At 35.8% G+C, this 27,055-nt stretch overlaps 1 protein-coding gene across 1 annotated transcript; it reads right to left on the reverse strand.

Annotated features, from left to right (window-relative positions):
- Window positions 1-2,005: 2,005 nt before the first annotated feature.
- Window positions 2,006-14,585, reverse strand: LOC129260874 (ras-related protein Rab-32-like). The gene is made up of 5 exons (XM_064104257.1): window positions 14,397-14,585; window positions 10,383-10,461; window positions 7,386-7,567; window positions 5,857-6,000; window positions 2,006-3,272 (listed from the first exon to the last, which is right to left on the reverse strand). Exons 1-5 carry the CDS (start codon window positions 14,583-14,585, stop codon window positions 3,162-3,164), a joined length of 705 nt encoding a protein of 234 aa, XP_063960327.1. The 3' UTR covers window positions 2,006-3,161.
- Window positions 14,586-27,055: the final 12,470 nt, after the last annotated feature.

Genomic DNA, 27,055 nt, shown 5'->3' on the forward strand with positions numbered 1-27,055 from the left:
GACTTTGACCAGGTACCTCAATGAGAATAAGTGAAAAATACCAAGACTAAATTTCTTCTTTCTCCTTATTTTCATGATTATATTAGATTCTACAACAACTCACCCCAAGATCATTAAGAAATTATTATCTATGATAATTAGTTAGGCATGATTCAGATTTTTATATCAATCTTCAATCGATCAATTCATCCATTTCAATTTAAAAAAACACACAACCTACTTGTCTGGTGCAGTTTTTGTGGCCTAATTAAAACAATTCATTATGGATAACCTTATGTCGAGTCGTGCAACTGAAATAGGAAAAAAAAATCAAATTTATGGAAGACCAGTCATTTCTCACCAGTTTGTTACACACAATACCAATAGGTTGGCAATATATTGTGTGCATTTCCCATAGAGGGATACAGCTTTCACAATTTCAAAATTAAATCTTCTTTTGTTCCTCAAATCAGCAACAGCCATTAAAACAATCTTTAAAAAATATATAAGATTTATAAAAAAATAAGGATTAAAATGAGCCAAGATTAATGATGAAATATGATCAATTGCCAATTTGCATGTTTAAACAAAGATTTTGTCATTTCCATTATGTTGCCAATTTAGAGTATGTAATGATTAGCTCAGGTCAAACAGCTTTAATTCACGAATGGTATCATTTTAGTAAAGCATTCACATGATTTTACATCAGTGGTGATTTTCAGCAAACTTCTTGCCAAATTTCAGCTTTGACATTGTGCAGTGTTCCATAAATTTTGACGGTATGAAGGGTCTACCTTGGTGCAACTGCAGTTACAGCAAATTGAGAGAGGTAATAAACATGATTGAAATTTTCTATTGCATTAAACCATATATATATATACATATATATATATAATATATTAATTAATACACATCTTTTTTTCATCCATAGGGCTGGTATTCTCACTCACGGTTCAGTGTTAAATAACAATGTTTTTAATTTAAAAAAATATTAAAAACTACAATTATGGGCTGTGAAACCATCACTTGAATGCAACCTTGAACCTTAGAAATTGGTCACATTGATGCATGTTGGAAATCTTGGCCATCTAAGAACAAGAGTACTTTCAGTTTTGCCTTGAATGTAACCATGGCCATCTAGCAACCATAGCACTTCTCACTCAAATGCAACCTTGACCATTGAAAAGCCATATCATCTTTTTAGTTCTCACTTGAATGCAACTTTGACAATCAAACAGACTTAGCACTTTATGTTCATCCTTGAATACAACTTTAATTAACCATCGAACAGCCATACCATATCACCTTTCAGTTCTCACTTAAAGGGGAACCCTGCCTTGGTCATAAATGTTGTGTTGGAAAAGAGAAAAATAAATAAAACAGAAATGGTGAAAATTTGAAAGAAATCAGACAAACGATAAGAAAGTTATGGCTGTTTTAAAATTGAGATCCCTAAGACTATGTAGATTTCAAATTAGCAACTGGGTAAGAAAATTATGACAAGGGGCAAGGACAACTTTCCTATAGACCATGTACTTAATTATCAGGGATTTGTGGTTTTCTCCAAAGTACCCATTCCCCTGAAGAATTAATCTAAATATAACCCAGGAAGTATATTGTTTTATGTCTTCATGAAAGAAAAATATAATTTGAACTATAACTTTTGAAAAAAAAAAGAAATTTCAGCCATTTGATGTATTGGAGTACATGGAAAAGTAGCCCATGCCTTACATCACTATGACATCACATATGCGGCCAATTTGAAGTCTCCATGGGAATATGAATTTTTACTCCTTTCAAAAATTCAAAACTTTCTTATTGTTTGTCCGATATTGTTCAAACTTTCACCTATAAATTTGTCTGATTTTTCTTTTTCCTCTAAAACAAGTATATTTGGGCTGGATTCCCCTTTAAATGCAATTTTGACCATCTAACAGCAATTTCAATTAGAGTTCTCACTTGAATGCAACTTTGAACATCTAACCGCCCCATCACTTTGAGTTCTCACTTGAATGTAACTTTGACAATCAAACAGCGATATCACTCGGAGTTCTCACTTGAATGCAACTTTGACAATCAAACAGCTATATCACTTTGAGTTCTCACTTGAACGCAACTTTGACAATCAAACAGCTTATACCACTTTGAGTTCTCACTTGAACGCAACTTTGACAATCAAACAGCTATATCACTTTGAGTTCTCACTTGAATGCAACTTTGACAATCAAACAGCCAAATCACTTTCAGCTATCACTTGAATGAAACTTTGATCATCTAACAGCAAGAGAACTTTGAGTTCTAAGTAAAATGCAAACTTATTATCAAACCGAGGTTCAATAAATTACCCGAGGGAGGGGAACAACACGCACCTAGAAGAATTCTCGACCATTCTTGTCTGAATATTCATGGACAACTGGCACATTGCGATTGTAACTTGAAAGCCACCTAGTTCATCAAACAACCATGGAGCAAGAGTCCCTGGTAATGATCGCATGGTAAAAAGTGATTACCGAAAGAGTAAATTACTTGGTAGAGGCATTCCTATGGGTTAATCATCTTCAATGCAAATTAAAAAGGTGCATCACTTCTTCACAAATCATGTCTTAATTTGTTCAAAGGAAAATGTACAAAAGTGCAGCTGCATGATCTTGAAAGCATTATTGTCTTGTTTTTTTTTTTTGTGAGTGCATTTTACCGTTTTCAGTCAACTCACTATTCAGTAGAAGCGTACCCTTGAACACAGATTTCTCAAATAAAAATGATAAAAAGATATTAACAGAAAATGACAAATGTGAAAATTAACATATCAGTAAATATTTGTTTAAAAATATACAAGTTGATTTGATAGCTTTAAATTAGAACCCGCTTGTCATAAGTCTCAATGTATAGGTCACACATTATAATCTTGCCTCTAATTGCCTTAGATCTGCTTGCGAGCCAGCACGGATCTCACATACGAATAACTGAGATTGGGTGAACATATGCCTTAAATAGATTTACGTACATTACATTCCAATTCAATGGTGAATGATTAGTGAGTAACAGACACCATACAGCTCAGGTATATATTCATTTCAATAGCTGTGGAATAATGTTAGGTGTACAGCACATGTAAATACATGTATATCACTGAATGGTAGAAAAGGGAGAGAAGAAGAGGGGAAAGGGTAATAACTAGGGGGTCAGCAACACGCCCCCTTCTCTTCCACCGGTGGTTTTTCACCATCTAACTTGAAAGGATCCCCATCTGGTTCAGTCTCCTCGTGGTTTATTGCTTTGTCGTTGGCTAGGATCTGCAGGGTTAGAGAAAAAAATGGAATGAGAGAGATTAAAAGGGAAGACAAAGATAAAAGAGGTTTCTATCATCACAATAGAAAATCAAGCTTAACATATGAACTTATGTCTACTGTACTGTAATTCCCAAAAGATTTGCACAGGAACCATCCAGGGGTCCGTTTCATAAAGCTGTTCGTAAGTTAAGAGCGACTTTAAGAACGACTGGTGATCCTTTTTATGCTCTAAACCATCGCCAATGAATCTACCATTTACCACAAGAAAGGATCCCCAGTCGTTCTTAAAGTCGCTCTTAACTTACGAACAGCTTTATGAAACACCCACCAGTTCTAGTAAACAAATATATCAGGCTGTGAGAAAGTATAGTGGAATTATTTATCTGAGGTTGGTCTGGCAATATAGTACTTTTGCCAGTCCAACCGAGGATAAACAATTCTCACTATGCTTTCAATTGAAACGCCTGATATATTTGTTTTATATCCTACTTTTACTAATTCAAAACCAAAATCTAAGCGCTGAGCTTGCAAAGTCTGGTTACTTGCATAGAATAACCTACTTTTCTCCAAGCCACTGAACTAAGCGGAACAAGGATAAGTGCCTGCACCGACGCAACACAGGACTTGCCCGGGAGAGACAGCTCCCTGGCCGGTGCGCCCGAGAGTTTAGCTAAATATCCAGTTTTCTGAAATAATCACATCTGAATATTGGTATAGCGAAAAATATATCGAGGTCTGACGTCACGCAACATCATATTGAAATATATTTGGTCACATGATGCTATTTGAACCTAAATGTATCACTACACAGGATTAGTCAATGTAGGATATAAAAGGCAATGGGTCACATCATATTAAAAATCTGAACAATAGACAAAAACAAGAGGATTCTTCCAATAAAATTAGGGGCCCGTATCACAATGCTTAGCAATGATCATAGAACATTTTTCTACGATTGATTCCATTTACTACAATGTACCAATCAATCGTGAAAATCAAGCGTACGATTAATCGCAAACCTTTGTGTTATGGGACCCAAATGTAGAGATCTATGGAAAGTCAGAGTGAGCATGAGAGAGAAATAGAGTGAGAGTGACAGAGTAGGGGGGGGGGTAGAAAATACAATTTGAAAGCCGAGCATCAGATTGCGACAGGGAAAAATGGCATTTCTTTCCAGGATCTATACTTAAATAGCATTATAACAATGATCATGTGGTCACTCCCTCTTTCAGACATTTTTGTTGTGTGCTTAATTGGTTCTCCAATAGCACTGTATTATCTGATGATAAACAGTTGGAGAGTAATTTAGAAGAGGAAGTCGTTAATGACACCATCAAAGTTTTGCTTCTATCGTTTCTGACAATTAAGTCTCCAAGAAGATCTTTTCGCCATTGTACTGTACCACACAATAAGCACAAAATGTTTTCTAATTAATTATATGTACCTTCCTCAGTAACAATTGTTAATGAAAAATTCAGGTTTGCTTTTAAAATTCAATAGATTAAATTCAGAAGAAAAAAAATCAAATTTAGTCGAATAACAAAATGAATAATAAATTTAAGCTTCAATTTCATTAAGACACATGCGAGCAGCTTCCGAAAGATGTGTGTCACTTGATGTACATTCCATCAGATGCAATTTTCTCAGAAATTTAATAATGGTCGTTTCTGGGGAAGTTACAGGTAAAGACCCTTGTGCATTGCAAGAAGTTAATGACAGGTTCGAATTTCCCTGGTTCCACTCCGTTTGCTCTAAACTATCATCAAAAGTCATTTTACAACTTCATGTCTTTTTAATTGGTGACAGACTAGATTTACTCAAGAATAGGGTGGTATAAAATTTCAAGAAATTTTATGTATATCCTCATGAATTTCTTTTTAACTCTTCCTAAGCATAAATGAATTCAATAACAAAAAACAAAAAAAGCTAAATTGATAGATGAATTTCAAAGTTTCCAGTGAATTTAATGGGCTTGAATAGATAACATTCAGTAATTATCTGGTGCGGGCTTGGTCCGGACCTGACCCAAAATATGGTGCTTCTCAGAGCAGCGCTGAGTCAGCCTGAACTTACTTGATTAACGGTCTTAAAGAGTTGGGACTTAGCACGGAAAAGTGACCTACTGAACATAGCATAGTGCAGCAATTTGATTAACGGGTAAGACTTTTAAATGCTGTAATAGCCACCTTGTAAAAAGTCAGAGCCTCACATTTCCCAGAGGAATCCAGCAAGCAGCTTTTCATTATTCCGGTTCTGTGCAAGCAATGCGGTGGCGTTGCTGGCAAATTACCCACAACAAAGTTTTGAGCATGTTCAAATCAGACTTGCGTGCGCTTCTTCGTGTTAGATGCGTGCAAGATACTGTCAATGCCGGCGACCTCCGGGTAGCAAAATAGTTACCCACAAGTCACACGCAAGGCTTGCATGGAACGATGTGACAGGGCCATTATAAATCATCACATTTCACCATAGGCAAAGTAATGACCATGCAATGAAAAGACACATTCAGGTAGCACCTTCATATTGGGATTCCGGCTAAAAGACAGGGCAGAGACTTTTTAACAAGTTGCCTCAGAATTTCACTTACACTGGTGACTAGAAACCTTGCAGCTTCATCAATGTTGATGTTGTCTTTGGCCGATGTCTCAAACCAGTTGATGAACCCTTTATCCTTGCAGTACTCGTCCATCTGACTGCTATTATTAACAAGGCCTTCTTTGGTTTGATCACACTGAAATTAAGCACACAAAAAATCAAGCAATATTAGGATTAATTGATGGTACATACTCTGCAGCTCATATTCTTGAAAGAAGTTTCACTTGTACCATGGTACAAAACCATGGAATATGCAGATTTCTCGTATAATCGCACTTAATTCAAGAGTAAATTTAGTGACCTTTATAGCCCAAAGCATTTATAATTGGATTTTTCCTAGTGTACACAATGAAATAAGTATAATTATGTACCGGTACTTAAAATTTTATAGTCCTTGGTTTTGATCCATGGTACAATTGAAACTTCTTTTGAACATACAAGCCTTTGTAAAATAATCACTAAGTCACCAGCCTTTTACAAGGAAGTGCAGTAGAGTCTATAAGTCAATCTTCCAAATGAAACATTTTATTATAGGTGAGGCTCATTATGGATCATTAGGTATCATATTAAGCCTTGCACACCAACTGGAATCAACTGGAATAATCTCAGAAGTTGAGCATTTTTTTAACCAGAATATGCAGAATGTGCTATTCACAAAAATTTGTATAAAAAGGAACAGTTCTATGGGAAAGCCTCCCTGGGAATTAGTATGGAGTTCAGCAGGTTGAGAAAATGCACTGTAAATAGATTCAAAATCATTCAAAACCAAGTGAAAAACATAATCAATAAATAATATAATTGCAGGTGAGGTTCATTATGGATCATTAGAAATTATATTTAGCATTGTGCATCAAATGGCATCAAATCGCTTTTGATTTGTCAGGAATACTTAACCCATTCAGCCCTAGTCAGGCCTGTGTCTATAGACTATCAAAATTATGATGTACATTAATTATGCTCAATGTGTTAAGTTTACTAACCATGGTGTTTCACAAAGCTGTATGTAGGTAACACACAATGGTACACATAACTGGAATACATTGGTTTGTGCTAAGTCAACTCCATGTCATATGGATATACACAAGAAAGAATTACCATTCATGTGTTAAGTCATGCCGAACTTACTAACAACTTCATGAAATGACCCCACATAAAAATAATAATACTATTATTTCTACTTTTATTTTGTGCTTGATACAGATACATGTACATTATTAACCCAGTCATCGGATCCTGACATGCTAGGACACTATGTATGCACTTTCTCCACTCTCTGGGAAGTATTTCCCTAAGAGTTTAAAAACTACATTGGTAGGCATATTCCAGAGGCTTTCACATCCTACCAGGTACCCATTTAACACCTGGGTGGATAGTGGCAATAATAAGAGTGGATTAACACCTCACCAAAGGACACTAAGCCTTGATGGCATTTAAACACACAACCCCCTGGTTTACAAGTTCAGAGTCAAAACCACTGAACCATGAAACCTCCATCACCAACCGTCATGAGGCTCTCCTCACCTTATTAGCTAATAGGACAGCTGGAATGGTACTGCCGTTGGGGAGTTGCACTTTTGAGTCTAAATCATGCTTCCACTTGGCTACGGCTTCAAACGTTGACACCCTGGTCACGTCAAAGACGATGAAAGCCCCTACAGCTTCTTTGTAGTATACTCTGGTCATGTTGCCGAACCTTTCTTGACCTGTAACGGGGGAAGTTATACAAAGACATAGAATTTATATTTACAGTCGACTATAAGTTTTTGCACAAAATTCATGAACAAAATTAAGCTAGAAGAATTAATACATCATACCGGTGTGTTGGCTTCGTTGGTAGAGCGTCCGTCTCACAACTGGGAGGTCGGGAGTGTGAGCTTCAGCCAAAAGACATTAAAAGATTGCTGCTACCCTGTTTAGCGTTCAACAATTAAAGGGATACAGCTACATCGATTCGATGCTGCACAGTGGCTGCCAGGCCCACGATTAATTGGGTAAAATGAATTTTTTAGAGTATTTCTATTTTAAGAGTTCATTTCAAATATTTAATGAAATATGGATTTCATTTCATATCACAGAGCTCTGCAGAAAGCAAAGTTGATTTTCAAACAAAGAAATGTGCATATAAAGGGACTTGCACTTTATATTTTTTTAGTTGTGTTTAATGTGACTCATTCTACAGTGGGCCCTGGCTTGAACATGGGCAAATAAAAGAAACTTAAGAAAGGCATGTTCTCACCATCGTGTACTAATAACAAACAAGTCAGAAAAGGTTAAAGTGCATATGTTGACAAATTAACAATTGGCAAACGTAGAAATTCAATATATTTTATACCTTGAAAGTCGATTTTCAGAGAAACATTGTTTAATCATATTTACCCTTGTATAAAGCACCTTCACTTTATTCATTCTATTAGTACACGTACATACATGTACATATCACTTTTTTTGTTATATTTTTCAATTAAAATGATTTATTATGAAATGTACTCTAATGATTTGTGGAATTTATAAATGAATAATATATGTAAATACATGTAAATGTACCAGTATATGAAAAGGCATTAAAGCAAACCCTTTTGTTCAATGGATAGGTACACTGTATATAAATCTGAAGATCAGGTGAAAACATCTTTAATAGAGAAACACAAATCAGGTCCAAGCAATCACATGATCAGCTATTTTGTTTGATAGCAAAGTAGTTATGAAAGAACAAATATAAATGATGTTAGGGTACGTGCAGATTTTATGGCTTTCACAAATGCAAACAAAATTTGCTTGGAATTGCATACAATGTAGATAGGGGTAGTCAAACTATTGATTCCAACTATATGTATATTCAGGTACCACATAATATGCAAGATTTAGAAGTTCAGCTTGATAATGGATAGACAATGATTAAGTGCATCAAATCTTAATCTATCAACTCAAACTGATACATTTGATGGTTGAAGCCATTAAGCCATACTTGACTATTATGTGGCCAAAGTACTTTAAACCACTTCCCCTATGATATGTAAACAAACCTGCTCGTACATGTAGGCCTACACTGTACATGCATGTACATGTAGTGGGACCTAAGTTGTGCACTCTTGTACAGAGTACCTGGGTATATAATTTCCAATAACAATTTGAAGCATTATAATACAAATACAGTATGTGTATGTGAACCTTCCTTGGCAAGCAGTGCTCTTAATCATGTGATGTACACTTTCAAAACTTTCTACTTTCTATTTTCAAAGCCGAAACCAAATGGTGGAGTTCTAAGCAAAACAACATCATTTTTAAAGTAATATGTCAATGTTGGGAATGAAACATTGTCTTGAAGAAGTTTCCTACTGAATGATAAAGATGAAGGCTTGGGTTTAAAACACACCAAAAAAAAAATGAGTGGATGACGTCATCAATAGTGAGTGGATGACGTCATCAGTCTCCTCATTTGCATACCGACCGGGATGTGCATATTACTGTTTTGTGAAATTAAGCGAAACTGTAAAATCTCACAACTTTCTCATTTTACATACGATTTTGATAAAATTTTCAGTTTTAATTTTATGCTTGTTGGATTTTTCTCTTTTTATTCCAATCAACTTTTTGTTGGGGTTGAATTGTCCTTTTAAGAGATATCTACTCTTTATTTTTGCATCTTCACGAAATGAAAATGTACTAGATAATACCTTTACATACATGTACTTGGTTAAAAAGAGGCTGTTCTCACTCAGTTCCTTAAACTAGTTTAGTGGAAACTAGTTTAGTGGAAACTAGTTTAACGCTAAGTGAGAACGGTCGAAGCGCTCTTGGAAGCGCTCTTCCAAACCAGTTTGGAAGACCACCTCGCGATGTAGTTTTCAAGATCGCTTCGCATCGGAAAAGTGGTTTTAGCGTAAGTGAGGACACAACCGTTCTTCGGGAAGCGATCTTCGCACATTTTGAGCGCGCTACTCCACACGACAGGTGTAGAATGCCTATGCTGCGGTTTCGAATTTCGCGCGAAACGTGTCTCCCCACTGAGAGCGTTTCCATAGCAACAAGAGCGCTATACGTGAAGTGATTTTGAAAACCACTTTCGTGTGATCAAGTGAGAACGCTAGCAAAGCGATCTTCCAAACTGGCTTTCTGAACCGGTTCCCAGTAAACTAGTTTTAGGAACGTAGTGAGAACAGCCTCAAAGCATGGATATGCAAGTACAAACAACCCTCCAATTTCTGAACTGACAGAATAATGGGGAGGGGGGATTTGGACAACCAATTTGACCCCCCCCCCTGCCCTGGAATTCACCTCCCATAAATCCAAAATAATATCAAAGGCACACTACATCTACATGATAGTATGTCCTGCCAAATATGCAGAACATCAAACATATAATACATGTAGATCTACAGTGTACAGACTCAATAAAGAACGGTCTCATGCTTGCCTCCCCATCACAAAATGATCGTAATTGGACCATACTTTTAAAACCAGACTTAAAAAATGTTCGTTCATTTCAATTGAGCATTCTTGAGGTGTTCTCTTACGTACCTGCTATATCCCATAGTTGTAATCTGATTAGTGTATCTGCATCCCAGTTGATCACTTTTAAGGCAAAGTCGACACCAATCTACAATGGTGAACATAAGAAAAATAAATCATTAGAAAGAGTGAAAAACAAATCTGCAAGTGGAAATATAAATCATTACTAAGAGTGATAAAAAAACAATCTGCAATGATAGAGAGAAGAAAAATAAAACATTATGAAGAGTAAAAAACAATTGGGGAAACAAGAGAGAAAGAGATAGATGGGGAGGGGGCGAAGGAGAGAGAGGAGGGCAAATTTGGTGAGAACCAGTTCATGGGGGCCCAAGATATGACACAATGAATACAAAATTAGCCCCACTGAAATCGATGTGTTATTCGCCTGGTTCATAACATTTACATGTAGTACCAGGCCAATTTTATTAATATAATGATTTTGATTGGGCTGATTATGAATTCATAATCAATTTCCTGATAATTTCTACCTGTTTTTATTATAAAGTTGAAAGGGGTCAAAATTGCAGAGAATGTAATTGAAACTGTGCAAAAAAGGGGGTAGGCCTACTTTTATTTGGGAATGATCATGCGTTACACCTTCAAATACGAAGTGCAACCACCGGGGCTTAGATACCAAAATATGATACAAAAAAATGCTGACAATATGCAAGAACAGACAAATATACATGTATGACGTCACACTTCGGTAACCTAGGGTAATTCGATTCAAAGCTGATCATTTCAATCTGGATCCTGGAATGAGATATAAATCCTATTAAGGCAAAAATTTGATCCAAAACTGAGAACAAAACTTTGTTTTTGAAATCACCAAGTTCATGCCAACACGTGACTTTGCAATTACATGTGAATCTTTTTGGACCACATAAATTTGTTCAACTTTATTTTCTTATACTTAGTTCAAACAATTTGCATATATTCTGGTTTAAAATAATGTTTTGAGTTACAGACGGATGATTCATGCAGTCAATTATACTGCAATTACTAATATTTTTATTGTATCACCAATGTCATATACCCAGAAACAGTCAAAATGAAAATTTAAATCAAATCAACACGTACAGGGGTTAGACGTGATCATCACAAGTTCCAGTTAAAATGGACTTTGGCTCTAGTTCAGGAACCAAATCAGAAATTGATCCCAGTGACAAAAATCAAGTGATACAGTTCATTCACACAATTATGTCTACGTACAGCTATATGTATACATCTTCATGTAGATAATGGATTTTCCAACAGTTTGTCATTGGATGGAACTTAATGTAAACTGGTAGGCAAAATCAAAGAACGGAAATGGACATAAATATGGCTGTGGGATGTATTTCAACATACTTTTTATACAGCAATTTTTTTTATTAAACATATTTGTGACTTGATTTTGGCATTTGGAATGCAAAATGCGCAGGCCTACATGTATACAATCTGAACTTGGGGTTTAAATTTAAACTATGGCCTATAATATATGTGGTTTACTATGGATCGATAGCCAACTCTGACATACACTGTCAATCTCTAATAGTACATGTACATGTTTAATTGGCTCATTTGACACTCAAACTGTCAGGAATTAAACTAAAATTATTTTCTTTACCATTAATTCATTATGAATGAGCTAAAAAAACAAGCAAAAAAAAAACAACAAACAAACAAATACTGTTAACAAACTTTTGATTTTTTCAATTTCCTATAATTTTTGCACAAAGTTAGGCCATGGCCTAATTTAAACCAGACTTTATTGGGCCTCAATATTTGGAGGTGCAAAGAAATCTACATAGAACATCAAGCCATGCCAATTATGTGTCACAGAACTTGTATTTGTTGAACGTGTAACATGCAGAATTCAGTCAACATTTTTACTTTAGAATAAATGACTAAAATAAAGTCCCAGTTTATCTCCATGTACAGGCATGTCATGAAAATCTTCTTTTTTTTTTTTTTTTTTTTTTTGGGGGGGGGCTTTCATACTCAAGTTATTTCCAAAGTCATATTTAAATACATACCTTAATAAAGACTTTTAATGTAACACAGCCCCACTCTTCGTTGCATATTAAAAGACAATTTTTTCCCCTTTGGTGTAAATGAACCTAGATTGATGTTGATTTCTAATGAGGCAGTAATCAGCGTGGATGCACTTGAAGTATGATAGGAAATAATTACTAATTAAGCACTTGATCTTTGTCATATTATCAAATCAGATTCACATATATTGACTTTGTGCACAAACATGCATTAGAAGACAATCTGTTTTATAGTAATACCCAAATTTATCACTAAAAAGGCAGCATTGGTGAAAATTTATGCATGAGTACAGTGCAGTAGTATATGATCACTGCTTGAGAGGTATGCTATGCATGTGTGATAACCATTTGCAATTCAATTGGCGGTATAAAGAAGAAATTACACTTTCAGAATTAATGGCTATTTACAGATAAACTTCCCTAGCTTATTGTTGGTTTGGGGAAGCTTTTATTATACAACCCTGGGAATATTATGATTCCTTCGGAAATCTGCACCATTTTTTGTTACTACAGTAGTTTGGTACAAGAACACTTTCAAAGAAAGTCAGAGACAAATTGATAAAAAGAGAATAACTTGAAATCTCTAAGAAATTTGATTCCAAGAAGATCTAAGCCATGCTCATATTATGGGGAGTTAGTTATACAGACTCCTGTATTATGGAAATGAGAAAGAGAAATATAAGTTATCAATATCGTACAATCATGGAGCTACTAACACAAAATGAAAACAAAGATATGACATGGAGTGGAGTCGACTCTTTGATGATAGTGCTACTTGTAAGACTTGGAAAACTACTATATGACAGGAGGAAAAACAAATAAACCAGTGCTCTGGGATAATTCGGCCCCCCCAAAAAAAAAATGCTTCCAAGAACCCTCAAATGAACTAAAAAGATCCCCTGAAATTACCATACATGTACTGTACATGTAGTAGGGTCCAATGCAAACTGTAAAAATATGCAGCAAATTTTGGAAGGTGAGCTCAGAAAGGAGCCCAGGAGAGTTTTTTAATTATTATTATTAAAAATCTTTTGCCTGGTGCATGATCAGACTCAGCTAACCATCCGTTAACGGGGAAGGGGTCTCCTTTACCCTTTTAAAATGTTAACGAGGGACAATTTGGCACTCGATTTGCTTCTTTGATGACAAGCACTGAGCATCTTACCCATTGAACCCATTCACTACTATTTTTTTTTTCATAATGCATGCGCGCAAATTACAACCTTATTGTGATGTCAGACCTTCATTTTAATCCTGCAGGGCCCCGTCTTACAAAGATTACAATTGATCCGATCAAACTCAAGTACATGGAAATCCATCAATGTCATATTTTTTCTTTAGGAAATTTGTTCAATGTCTTTTGAAAACAAAGAGAAGCTTACTTACTTGTCAAGAAAACGCTGAATTAAAAGTACGGTGGGTCAATACTGGAATTAATACCCGTAAGCTCTTCGACCCACAGGACCTCGCATGGCAATGAACGTTGGTGCCGCATGTAAAACGCACAAAGGAACACTAGTCCCCATCTTACAAAGAGTTACGATTGATCTGATCAACCTCAAGTATATATGGAAATCAATCAATGTCATAATTTTTTCTCCAGGAAATTTGCACAATGTCCTTTGAAAACAAAGAGGAGCACGAGGAATGGTCAAGAAAACGGTGAATGTTTCATAATCTAGAAAACATTTTGAGCAAACATGTATTTTAGATTTGGACATTGCTGGCTTTCCATAGATTTGGTTGATTAGATCATCGTCACTCTTTGGGCCCAGGGGGTAATGAGTTGTTAAATGGGGGTAAATGGCAGTAACTTTGTTTCACCTGAATGCTTTATATAGAAAGCATTCTATTAAAATGAATGCTTGTAAGCAAGCAACCAGAGGACCATGAAATCATAAGGTCCTATCTGAGGAACCTAGAAATGAGGATAAATGATTCCTTACTTGCAAATACCCATGTAGGAACCATAAGAAGGCAAACTTACTGTGGCTCTGTAGTGCTGTGAGAAGAACTGATGGACGTATCTCTTGATGACACTGGTTTTGCCGACTCCCAAGTCTCCTATGACCAGCACCTTATAAAGATGCTCTCTCTTCTCACCTGCTGCCGCCTGTATGGTGGAGGCAAAGAGATTGGCAAAAAGGGGAAAAAAGGAGAAAGAAATGAGGATCATATCGAGGAATATCCTGCACAAAGGAGGTTGTTACGTCAAACAGATACTCTCTGAGACTCTCTCCTAAACAGACTCTGCCTCGGTATGCTAGAAGAGGACGCAAGAATAACAAATTATAAGATATCATTTTAAAATATTTTTAGGCTGCGGATGAGACAATATGTCACGATCACTGGTATCATGGACCTATTACAAATAGGTCCATGCTGGTATCATGGGTTTACAATTTCATACCCACTCAGTAAGTTCCTCTTCCAAATCGTCTGAGTGAGAGGATTCGAGACTCGACATGATTGTATGATGCATTTAGTATTGGTTTGTCGTAACAGTACCAGGTTATAAAAAGAATACTGATCATACGATGCATGTGACTATAAAGTTATTTTATGGGGGAAAAAAACAGAGTTTGGGTGGATAATGAAAGTTAGGTGTAAACTGGGGATTTTAGAAAGAATAGGGATTCCTTTCCAATCGACTTTGAAACTTTCATATTTCAACTTTTTATATCATCATGTAAACGTTTTGAGAACCATGAGAGGTACAGTGATGTATCTTTAACTGCAACTTGTATAAGATCATGTTAAAATGAATATATTCCCCCATATTTCACATTAATATTGGATATCTTGTCAAACAGTAAATGTAATTTTCATCATGTTTCTAATACGTTCAAAAATATATTTTTTTTTTAATGTGAAAACAAAAAAGTCTTCTTTCTTTCCTAAATTTTTACTCTATACTTGGAGGTGCTAGAATTCTCCTTGGCGGGCTGTTAAAATCTTGTACAGACGAGGTGATGTGGACGAGTGGACAAGTCTCCGGACTATGAAGAACTAGATCCAGGGTTTAAATCCCACTGCAGCACTAGTGTTTGTTGCATACATGTACATTTGTCACTCTCCATCCAGGGGTAGTAAATGGGTAACCAGTAGGAATTCCTTGAATGCTTGAGCGACCGATCAGGGTAGCCAGGCCAAAGACAGCCCGGGTAATATTGTGCATTATCATTACTTGGAAAAGAGTTTTCGTACCTGAAGTGGCTACCCTGGGCAAAATATGACAATATTATTTATCATTATCATTAGTGTACATCTCAAAATGTAAACAAAAACAGCTCTAAATAGAACTACAATGCATGTATGACATACATAAAGTGGTAGCCTGCTTTTGATAAAGAGTTCTTTGCAAATTTTTACTTTGCTTGAAAAAAAACCAGCTATTAGACATTGCCATGATACAGCTTTTTTTTTTAGACACACTGCCTGTACAAGTTTTTAACAGCCCACCGCTGATATCCTAGCAAATTTACATGTAGGTCTTTCCTCTGAATCTGAAGAATGCTTACTCACCTTAAACTCAGGTGAGATCTATTGAAAAACTAGTCTCCGGTGTATCCCAGTGATTAACAAGTCCACAAAGAAAGACTCTGTTACATCATAATAATCTCTTGATTCAACACACATTTGTATGGTGTATAGAGCTGACCAGTGGACAAGCCCAAGTAAAATATTTGTAACATGTACAGGGTCAGTTGCCCAAAGGAACTTATATTTGTATAATTACACCTTCATTTTGAAAAGTATATTCAGAAATAAGTCAAGGCAGTGATAGTGTCTCTTTGTACTTACAGAACATTGAAGAGAGGGCATCTTCTGTGTCTTTTTTAAATCTTTAACAAAAATGTTTTTGTTCTTTGGGTTTTACTGCACTCTCATTACAAGAAAAATATATGTGCCACTCATGTACAATTTATTTTATATATGGGTGATTCCACGGGGTTGGGGCAATTTTTGTGACATACCACAACTACAAATCCATGTTTTTCAAACCAGGCAAATATATTCCAATAATGGCATGAGCAAACAAATGGTGTCCCATCCAGTATTATTTCTCAAAGACCATGGCATATTGCAATTTGACTCATGAAAATTTCTTGCCCATGTAAAAACAATATGATGTCTATGTAACGGTGGTAGATTTTTGTATGCCTGTTGCTTCAAATTCATAAAAGATTTCCACATAAATTTAATGTTTATTCCTGAGAAAAGAGAGCAATCTTTTATTGATGGCTCAAAAGTTAACCACATCTAAATTGATCTTCATGGTGAACTGCGAAGGTGGATACCTCCGTTACATGGACATTGCATGCAAACTTTGCCCCAACCCCATGGAATGACCCATATATAATGACCTCATTTTTATTTTTTCATATTTCATCAGTATGCAAACCCTTGTGTATTAAAGGAACATGTGTACTAGTGTAAACTTTTAGTAATGTTCAATAACAAAAAATGAGTTAAGACATTCAGAATTTTTTCACAAGAGCAAATACAAGAATGAACAAATTCAGAACAAAATTTGGTTCTTCCCATTCATCCAGTTGTGTTCCATACAGTAGTATGTATATTTGAGAGATGGAAAGCCCCTAACTCAACAAAAAAGGAGGCATTTTCTCCAATCTGTCACGTGGAACTGGGAAAGAAGGAAGATTCAAAGCCTTCTTTTGCATGCTGGACATCAGACAAAATGATCTTTGTATTTTCAGGGGCTACTTTTCACAGCCTCCTGCATAACTCTGCAACATCAATAATAATATTAAATATACGGTACAAAATTTATAAAGCGCTTTATACGGACATTTCAAAGCGCTAAGAAAGAAGAAAAGAAAGAAGAATAAGTACAAGGTATCTCAGTAAAAGAACAACAAAGAAACTGAAAGTGAAAACACCATTACGAAAATTAAGTATACAAATATAGAGATAATCGGCGAATATATAAATTAAATATGTAACAGGTCGATAATCATGTGAGTAAATTCAAATAATCCTCATAATTAAGAACACAATCCAACCTAAAATATACAAACACAATATGATTAAGAATGCAAATCAACTGAGGGGCATAATTTCATACAAAACACAATGGAAGCGAAAGATAGGATAGCAAAACTTATAGTACAACATTGGAGAAGCAGTGAATTCATGGAGATTTTCGGGGGCTCTTTTGAGGGTTTTGGGGGGAAAATTGCCCCCAGCCCCAATGCATTCCCCCCCCCCCCTGCTGGACATCCAGAGAGCATAGAATATGCACAATCTCAGAAATTCCAGGGCCTTCCTTTCAATTGGTTTGTCATTTACAAACTGTATTCTATTAGGTGTGGGCTATACATGGCTAAAAAATACTTCTTTTTTTTAATATGGCAACAGTTTTTTTTCTTATTTCCTTGTAATGTTTCTCAACATGAAACAATAAAAATTTTTGTCTTGGGTGCGAGAAAAAAGTGTGCTGGGCCAAAATTCAAAATGGCCGCCAAACCCCCACCCCCACCCCCAAAAAAAATCACAGTTTTTGACTTTTGGCCACAATATCATTAATTGGTGATGTTTTTCTCTGGTTTTGGTGTCTATTCATATGTTATATGGGGCAGGCGATTTGTTTTTCCTAAAATCAGTACTTTAAAAAAATAATTTGTAAGTTAAAAGATGATTTAACCTAAATTTTAGGGCCTTTTTTAGCCAAAAATTACGCTCCATCGTCATGTGGTCCTTGGATATTGGACGATATGAGTTTAACAATAGCAAGCAGCGTGATATTGCTTTTATTTCTCTTCTTTGGGTTTTACAGATATTTGCGAAATTATATATCTTATTAAATATAAAAAAATGTCATTTATCCATAGGGGTAATACAGTTTACATGTCCAATGTACTGTACGTATACTGCACTGCATATGTATGTCCATGCATTGACCAGCATGACATGGTATGTATATAAATTATAGAGTCATAGAAATTAGCTTCTGGGGTTTAGAATTAGATGCCTCAGAAATTGAAGATATAAAATGTTTTGTCTCAGAAATTGAAGACATGTTTTGTCAAATGTACAGGGGATGGAGAGAGGTAAATATCACTAACGATGGATTATAAATAGTCAACCCCACATGATGGCATTTACACTGTAGCTATTCTGGGCCCTGTTGCATTAAAGGCCCATTCTCCGATAAAGCGCTACAATTTGGATTGGTATAAGTAAAAAATCAACCACATAGAACTCATTAAAATAACATCTCATTTGAAACTTTAATGCTTGAACAACATGGAACAACAAACTGATGACTTTTAACATGTCAGCTTTTTACAGAAATTCAACTGAAACATCACCCTTGAAAATTAGTATTAAACTGGCTAACAGATACGTTACCGCAAGTCCCTCGTACCAAAATTGTCATTTGTAGTGCAAATTTATACAGCATACGTCCTATAACTTTTGTTATTGATAACTGCTGACCCCCTGCAAATAACAGGATTGGACACATGAGAAATCTATATGATAAAGACAACTGGAATGGCTAATTATAAGCTAACATCTTGGTTAAAGTGTTGGAAACAGGATTTATTGCCTTGTGAATTTCAAAACTAACTTTCTTTCGAGTGACTGGTCCAATAACATCGAGAAGGCATATCAAAGTACCATGAAATTAAAACTTTATTGACATAAAACATAATAAACAAAAAAGATGATAGACACAGAACCTTCAGACAAGGTAATGACCCTTCAAATAATAACCATGTATGCGGTAACGTATCTGTTTCCAACATCTCTGTATTCAAATTTACCTCTTTATCAAGTTTAAGTCAGAATAAAGAATAGAATAATGGAAATTCCTCAATATTTTAACTACTCCTAAAAATGCGACCTTATACCGCGAAGAAAAGATGCCCATATGAAATTATTCTGAAAAGAAAATACATTAATGGGATGCAGACATACTGTCCAAATGTTCGTTTTTATTGTCAGAATTTTGCTGGTTAATTCATATTTCATTTAAGTCATATTTACCAATCAAATTAAATGTGTTTATAACTTGAAATTAATATCAATACTAAAATAAAACACAATTTCCATCCTCTGATTGGTAATTGATTTTACTTGAACATTGTGTGCACGGTAACGTATCTGTTCGTCATTTGAGATAAAAAAATACACAAGTTCCATCAAGTTTTACCTTAAGGCTTGAAGTATTAGGGATATTGTGAATGAAAGAAACCAAGTTTACATGTTTACTTTTTAAAGAAGGAATTGAAATATAAGAAAGCGTTGAAATATATCACAAATGTGCGGAAAATATGTCAAAGCTCGTTTAAACTGAACCACGGTCACATAACACACCTTTCATACGCTATAACTGCTTGGTCTCTAAACGTGTTCTAAAAAATGTAACACTGTTCCAACTATAAACTTATATTGTGAAAATACGAATTCTTATTTAACATATTCAATAGCTCTAGTATCATAACCTCAACACTCAAACCTCAAAATTGTAAATTTGAATTTTTCACCCTTTATAATGGATATCTCCAGTATCAAAGAATCGAAGAAATAAACAGATAAACTACTATAGGCTTAAATATACCTTCACGAAATTCACCAATGATTCACATTTCTAATTTAGGAAAGTTAAGAATTTAATAACATGCCACCAACAGACGCAACACTGAATAAACCAAGGGAAATGTTATTTAACATAAAAACTAGTATATGCGCATCTTAACAAACGGGCCTTAAACTATCAGCATGCAGAGCTTCATTACACTTAGGCCTTAAATTGGTCTCAGTTTTTACTTCATCTGAAGAAATTATATAAAGGTTAATGTTCAGTATTTTCACTTCTAATAAAGATTTGAAGAAATTTATAACAAAAGGCTAGCCTCTTCTACAGTATGTGAATATTCAATTAATTTTAGTCTAAATAATTTCACGTTTCCTGCAATAAAGCGTTTATGTATAAACAGTGCATACAGTAGGTGATCTGTGTAGGTCCGAATCGTTGCATGTTGATTCTAGTTCAAATGATAAATACTGTTCAAAAGTCAAGCGAGGCAAACAGAGGAAATAATTTTTTTTGTAAGTCTAAAGCAATGAAAACCAGAACTGTATTATGTGAAATTCACAAATATTTAGTGCTTCTTTTCCATATTCTGAATGAGATCCAGTGTTTCGCTTGGTATCTGAAAAAACCGCTCAGATTTTCCGATAGGAGTTGGAGGAGCTATTTTGAGGACTACATCCTTTAAGGGGATCCAAATCTCATCACATGGATGTGGCCACTTGAAGCTGGTACCTTGTTTAGATTGTACAGCAACCATGAAAGTCATCTGTGCATCCTGATCCTTTTCATCGACTTTAAGAACTCTAGCAACGTACCATTCGTTTGCGTACATTGCAGCTACAAACTCTCCTGCTGCCACAGAGATACACTGATTGTCATTTGAAGTTGATGCCTCGTTTCTTTCATCCATGGTCATCGTTGGAGCTGATTCATTGTCACTGTCATTGGCGGTCATGATTGGATCGTTGGAGGTCTGTGCTTTGGGTTTGAGTGTTCGCTTAACCCATCCTTCACATCTCCGGTTACCCTCAAGGCACTGAATACAGAAGCAGGACACATTTCGTACAAGAATGGAATTGATGTCAGCAGGGACTACAGAATGCACTTTCATTGTCCCAGGTACTGCTTGGCAGTCGAATGAAGACATGATTTTTGATGCATCATTGTATTCATCCCTCGAATACATGACGTAGGTTATTTCTTTTTGGTTGTCGGCAGCCCATTTGAAGAAATCTGTGGCATCCTGGATAATGACTTTACCTTGTTTAACAGCATCTGATGCCTGACGCTTAGCTGTTCCTCCGATGCCATCGCATACTCCTTTCCCATGGCCACATTCAAAATAGTTCCAGGTAGCCTCTACCTTAAACATCTCTCGATGCTTACAGATTGTCCTGAAGATAAACCTATTCCTGTACTGGGAGCTCGGACTGTCAGTCCAATAATGGACCTTTGTCAGTTGTGGGATATGTTCTCTAAGGAGAGGAACTAACTTGAGAAGTATGGCAACAACAGTTCTGGCATTGTGTTCACTGACGTCAGATACAAATACAAAGCTTTTGTGCTGCAGCTGATTTCCGTTGCCTTTGTAGTAAACAACAACTGGGTGGAGACTTACGCTTGTACTGTTCCAGTACGCACTTTGAATTTCATCTGCGTTTTGGCACACAAAATTTTCCGAGAAGTCCATTTGGACAACTGCCTGATTCTGTGGGAGATTGGACTTTAGCTCGGACAAAGCATGGAACTGTTGTCTTATCCTATCTACATGCGCCAGGAAGGATGTGTATTCTCTTGTCATCATTTCTATGAAGTCGTCTCTACTCTTATTTTCCTTCTCTATTCTCATTTTCTTTCTTCCACTGACATCTACTTTCTTCCAGATTTCATATTCGAGTTCAGTTGATTCATCTAGCTGTGATATCATTTCCTTCATTTTTTCAACTTTGACTGTCTTGCTGGTTGATTCTGGATTGACCGAAACATCAAGACCCAGTGAATTGAGACATTTGAGTTTGAATGCCATGTTCTGGTGAATTGTACAGAGACACGTACTTCGAGAAAGAAATGAAGTCAACTTAACATGAGCTGGTCTCAGCTTTGCAAACTTTGAGAAAGAAATTTTGGTTTCAGGGTGATCAGAATGAAACTTTGCATAGATATTGCTCAAGTAATCTGTGAGGATACGATTTTGAGACTTCTGATGATTCTCATTGGTTGTTGCATCTTTTTTTCCTGGCATACATCGGCTGATATCATCTCTTTGAAAGTAGGAGACGACTGTCTCTTTGATTTGTTGTCTTATTGCTGCATTCCTTGGACGTCGCTGGTCTGTGTTCAGTAATGTGCCATGTCTAATGCCGGTGTTTCTGTGAATCAAAGCCAAGCATCTGTACTTCTTGAGAACTTTTCCGGATGCTACGACATTTCTAAATTCTCGTTTCTTGTTTTGGTTTGACGCGTTGCTGTATGACTGCTTAATGTGGTAAGCAATTACATTTGCAAATTGAAGCTTTCTCCGAATACGTCCAGGTAAAGATTTGGTTCCCAGGTTTGCCTGTCTAAGTTCTTCCTTTGTTTTGCTTCTTGGTGTCATAGATTCAATGGTTTTATCAGAAGATTTGTTCTGCTTCTTAACAAGCCTCTCGTAACGTTTCTGTACTCTTTTCAGGTTCCTTTGTAGCAGGACATTCTGCGATGTCAACTCTTCTATGGATCTATTGGCCCGTTTTAGTGCCCTTGATCTTCTTTTCTTTTTATCTGTCTTAGGAAAGGGAAGTTGGACTACAAGTTTATTCGATTCAGAAGATCTAGACCTGCTTTTGCTAGATGTCAGGATGACAAGGTTAGGAGACACCGGGGAGGTAGCAACATTAGCCTTTCTCCTAGTCCTATAAGCTTTGCAGTGCTCACGACTCCTTTTCCTTCGTTCCTTTAAGGCTGACTGGTTCAACTGTGAAGCAGGAACACGATAGTATGCTTGTCGTTTCCTCTCTTTTTCAAGGAATTTGGGGTCTCTTTTCTTCTTCCTCTCTCTATAGGCCCTCTGGATTTCGGCTCTCGTTTTCCCCATCTAAAAATAAATTGGAAACTATAGTGTGTAAAAGTAGTTTGCTAAGGGCATAGGGTGTGTAGGTGTGTGCGTGGGTAAATGTGTGGGTGTGGGTGTGTACGTGTGTTTGGCATGGCCGGTTTTGGGGGTGTCAGTGTGTATTGCAATTCAATTATAAAGCATGTCAGTAAATAAATACTTGTATGAAACTAGTATCAGACTGAAATTAAATACCATTGATTTATTACGTTTCGTAAAATAGTCAAGTATATTGCATAAAAATAAACATTTTTATCTGTAATAATTGTTAATATGAACTTATAATTGCAGAATGTTGAAAACTAAAGTGTTAATATATCTCATCTTCATATCGCGGCATGCAAAATGACAGGAAATGCACAAACACTTATGCGACAGATACGTTACCACACTGAACAGATACGTTACCGGTATTAAGTTGTGGATAAGTTAGTGTGCCCACGGTCTACACGTAAAGGGCTGTGTGTATATCATCGTATACAAATGGAACTTCTCACATCAAATCATTTATATATGTAAAGATATCTAATTTCTATTTAATTATTTTACATAGAGACTAAATATAAAATGAAAACAATTCAGAAATTATCTTTGAATTTACTTACCGTATGTCATGTATGTGCTTGCAGAAAATAGACAGAAAACAGCTTAGATGCTAGAAAATAAAGCCCCAGAAATACCACGTGTCGAAATGAAAAATCACGTGTTCAAGCTCCTGCGTTTTCTCATTGTTGCGCGTAGGACTTGCTTGCGCGTGCAAAGGTGGAAAATTCTTGGTAACGTATATGTCGTCACGTATCTGGTAGTCGTTTTATTCTTTGTGGATTTCAAAGAGTAATATATATATTTAGGCAACTACTCTCGTATCACGATTTCATCAACTGGTAATTGAAACATTTTTATAGGAATCATTTGTTGTTATTCATTATCACTTTGATATTTATGGAAAGTATGGGTAACGTATCTGTCGTAAGAGAAACGCTCCACAGGCCTTTTTGGAAAAGATGCCCCTTTCTTTAAATAATAAAAGAAAGAGAACTGGAGTTGCTTCCTGTATTATGACCATTAAATTATCATAATTTATTTCGTATAAACAGTTATTTTGATCAAGTAATAGCCTGTTTTAAAAAGAGTTTAAGAAAAATGGTAACGTATCTGTTCAGTTTTTGGCGACAGACCATCAGACGGCTGATAACAAAAAATGTTAAAATGTAGTTATGTATAACTGTGTTATAATTTTATACATTAGCGTGGACTAATGAAAAATATTAGTAATCATTGAGTTAATGCCTCTCTGTAGTCATGAGGAGCATAAAAGTTGATCTTCATCGTGCTGGCGACATGGGGTTTTTGGAGGTTACCCTTCATTCAGAGTTGTGTGATGTGATACTGCTTTTACTTTAGTGGAAAGTGTCAACCAGTTTTAAGACATGACACCTCAGGGTTAAGTTGACATTGATAGATATTCGTAATGGATACAAAAAGGAATAGAAACACGCCCATATATGCTGGCGACAAGATTCTCAGAAATATAGCGCTTTATCGGAGAATGGGCCTAAACTTACCATGGTTACTTTGACATCCAATAGTAACTTGCAAGGAATCCTTGATTCTTATTGGCTGTTGATCAGCATTACCATGGTAAGACCCTATAAACATAGGGTTAGACACCAAAACCAGGTAAAAAAAGAAACCTCCAAATGAAGGAGATATGGCTAAAAAAAGTGATGTACATGATGTTTATGCGCAATTTATATTACATCGGGTCACATGTACATCAGCTGACAAGCAATCAAATTCTCAATTCACAACCTAATTCTAAATGACAGGATAGATTATATACATGTACAGGCCTTGTTATATGTCACGGTGGTCAATGCATGGATATATGCAGTACATGTACTTTAATATGTAAAGATGGAGGTGGTGTGGCAGAGAGGTCTAAGGCGCCTGACTCAAAGTCAGGGGTTCGATCCCCGGCCACAGCACCTATGCCCGTGAGCAAGGCATCTAATCGACAGTGCTCTTTTATCCTGCATTCAAATAAATGGAAATGCTATATAGATGCATCTTGTTAACTAGGTGTGCACACACTGTGCAAGAAACTGGGGCCAGTCCAACGGTCCCAGACCAGTAAAATTTGCTGTCCGGCCAGTAAATTTTCAGAATTAGCCAGATTTACTGGTCCGACATGACCAGTAAAATATATCAAACTGATAGTGATACAATTGATATTTCTCTTCTATTGTAAATTATAAAAATGTCTCTGGCATCTTAAAAAAAATGGCTCTCCAAAATTGAGCAATGGCTTATGGTGTGTGTGTGTGTAGGCCTACTGTTTTTTTTTCAAGGGGGGGGGGGGGGGCAATAAAAAAAAAGCAAATAAAAGACAGCACAATAAACTCAGGTCTTTTTTATGTTTTTTCTTTATTTTGGGGACCAGTAAATTTTAGGTTGGGACTACTAAAAAAATGGAAAAACTGGGTTTTTTTACTGGTCCGACATGAACAGGTTGGACCAGTAGTAACAAAGCGTTAGTGTGGAGCCCTTGGCACACACATGAAAATGTCCATAATTAGAGCGTGGTAATGATGAGGAAGGAACACATTACCATTCAATATCAGGTACTACAATTGGGTCACTTTACATTGCTCTCCCCCCCCCCCCATTTCCTGTAGTGTGCAATGTACAATGTAAGCTCCAGGGCTTTAGGCTGTCAAATGTAACATTCAGTATTAAATCCAATATGGCAATATCCTGAAATAGTTGGCCATTTTATAATCAAAGGGTTAATATACAGTGTACAATGTATTTAGCATACATGTACACACTTCTGTATGCAGATATACATTGTACCCCAAATCAACATCCCGATCACATTTGAAGATTTATCTGCCAGATGGAACGGGGGAGAGAGGAGAAATAGAAGAGTACATGTATCTCATGATAATGAAGATAGTGATAAAGATTTTGATTGATTGATTTATTGATTGACAGGGTTGGCAATTTTTTTCTATAGTTTTTTTTTAATTAAATAAAATCAGATTTACTTTATTTAAATCAGATTTTTTTTACTTAATTCAGATTAATTTTTAAACAAAAAATTTCAAAACAATGTGCAAACACCTAAAATATAATCCTTCACCCAGACACAAACTTTGAAATAATAGATTTCAATACTAATATCATTCTTAGCTTTTTATTTCATCATCAAATCAAGTCAAACTAGAATTTATAGAAAATATCATTATCAACGTCATGAAGACGCTGACAATTTCTGCTGTTTCGGCGTCCTCTGATGTAGGGAGCTCCTACTGACTGGTTCAATCCAAATTGATGAACTGTCTTGGTACAGTTAATGCTGCATAGTTGGTGTTCCTATTCAAAGCTCTTAACATGGAATGAGGATCAGTTTCTTTGGAAGAATTCCATGACTCTGAGACTCATATTCTCCAAAGAGAAGCATTTTCTTATTTTCAAGCCATGGACTGAAGATCATATGTTAAAGAAGACTGCATTTATTTTTTGTTTGTTCAAACCTCCTTTGTTCTTTGAGCCATACATGTAGACTGACTGTTTCAAAGCATTGACTTGCAAAGCTCTGACCGATTGGAAAAAAAATTGCAATTTGATCTGAATGATTTCTTTAACTTTAACGTTAAACCTAAATATAATTTTTTATTGATTTATTTATTGATATATTCATATTCCACAATCATCAAAGTACATTTATAATAAATCATTTTAACACTGAAAAAAATGCATAACACACAGGATTGAAACGTAGCAATGAAATGAAAAAAGTGGAGGGGCCTACTAAAAAGCAAAGCTTGTAAAATGTAGACCCCCTATCAAAATTTTATACAAGGGTAATATGATATAAGTAGAGTAAAATAATCAGCAAAATTCTATAAAATTATATATAAACACTGTAACACAAATGTATTTACACTATATACAAAATTAAATATTGACTTTAAAATAATCAATA

This window comes from Lytechinus pictus, chromosome 1 (assembly GCF_037042905.1).
Source record: "Lytechinus pictus isolate F3 Inbred chromosome 1, Lp3.0, whole genome shotgun sequence".
Classification (NCBI taxonomy): domain Eukaryota; kingdom Metazoa; phylum Echinodermata; class Echinoidea; order Temnopleuroida; family Toxopneustidae; genus Lytechinus; species Lytechinus pictus.

What these genes read in the sequence shown, in the direction of transcription:
- LOC129260874 (XM_064104257.1), bottom strand. Translation starts at nt 14,585, where the DNA reads ATGATCCTCATTTCTTTCTCCTTTTTTCCCCTTTTTGCCAATCTCTTT. An exon ending in ACAACTATGGGATATAGCAG is followed by an intron (nt 7,568 to 10,382) that starts GTACGTAAGAGA and finishes CCCCCGTTACAG; the next exon opens with GTCAAGAAAGGTTCGGCAAC. An exon ending in CAAGGTTTCTAGTCACCAGT is followed by an intron (nt 3,273 to 5,856) that starts GTAAGTGAAATT and finishes CTAACCCTGCAG; the next exon opens with ATCCTAGCCAACGACAAAGC.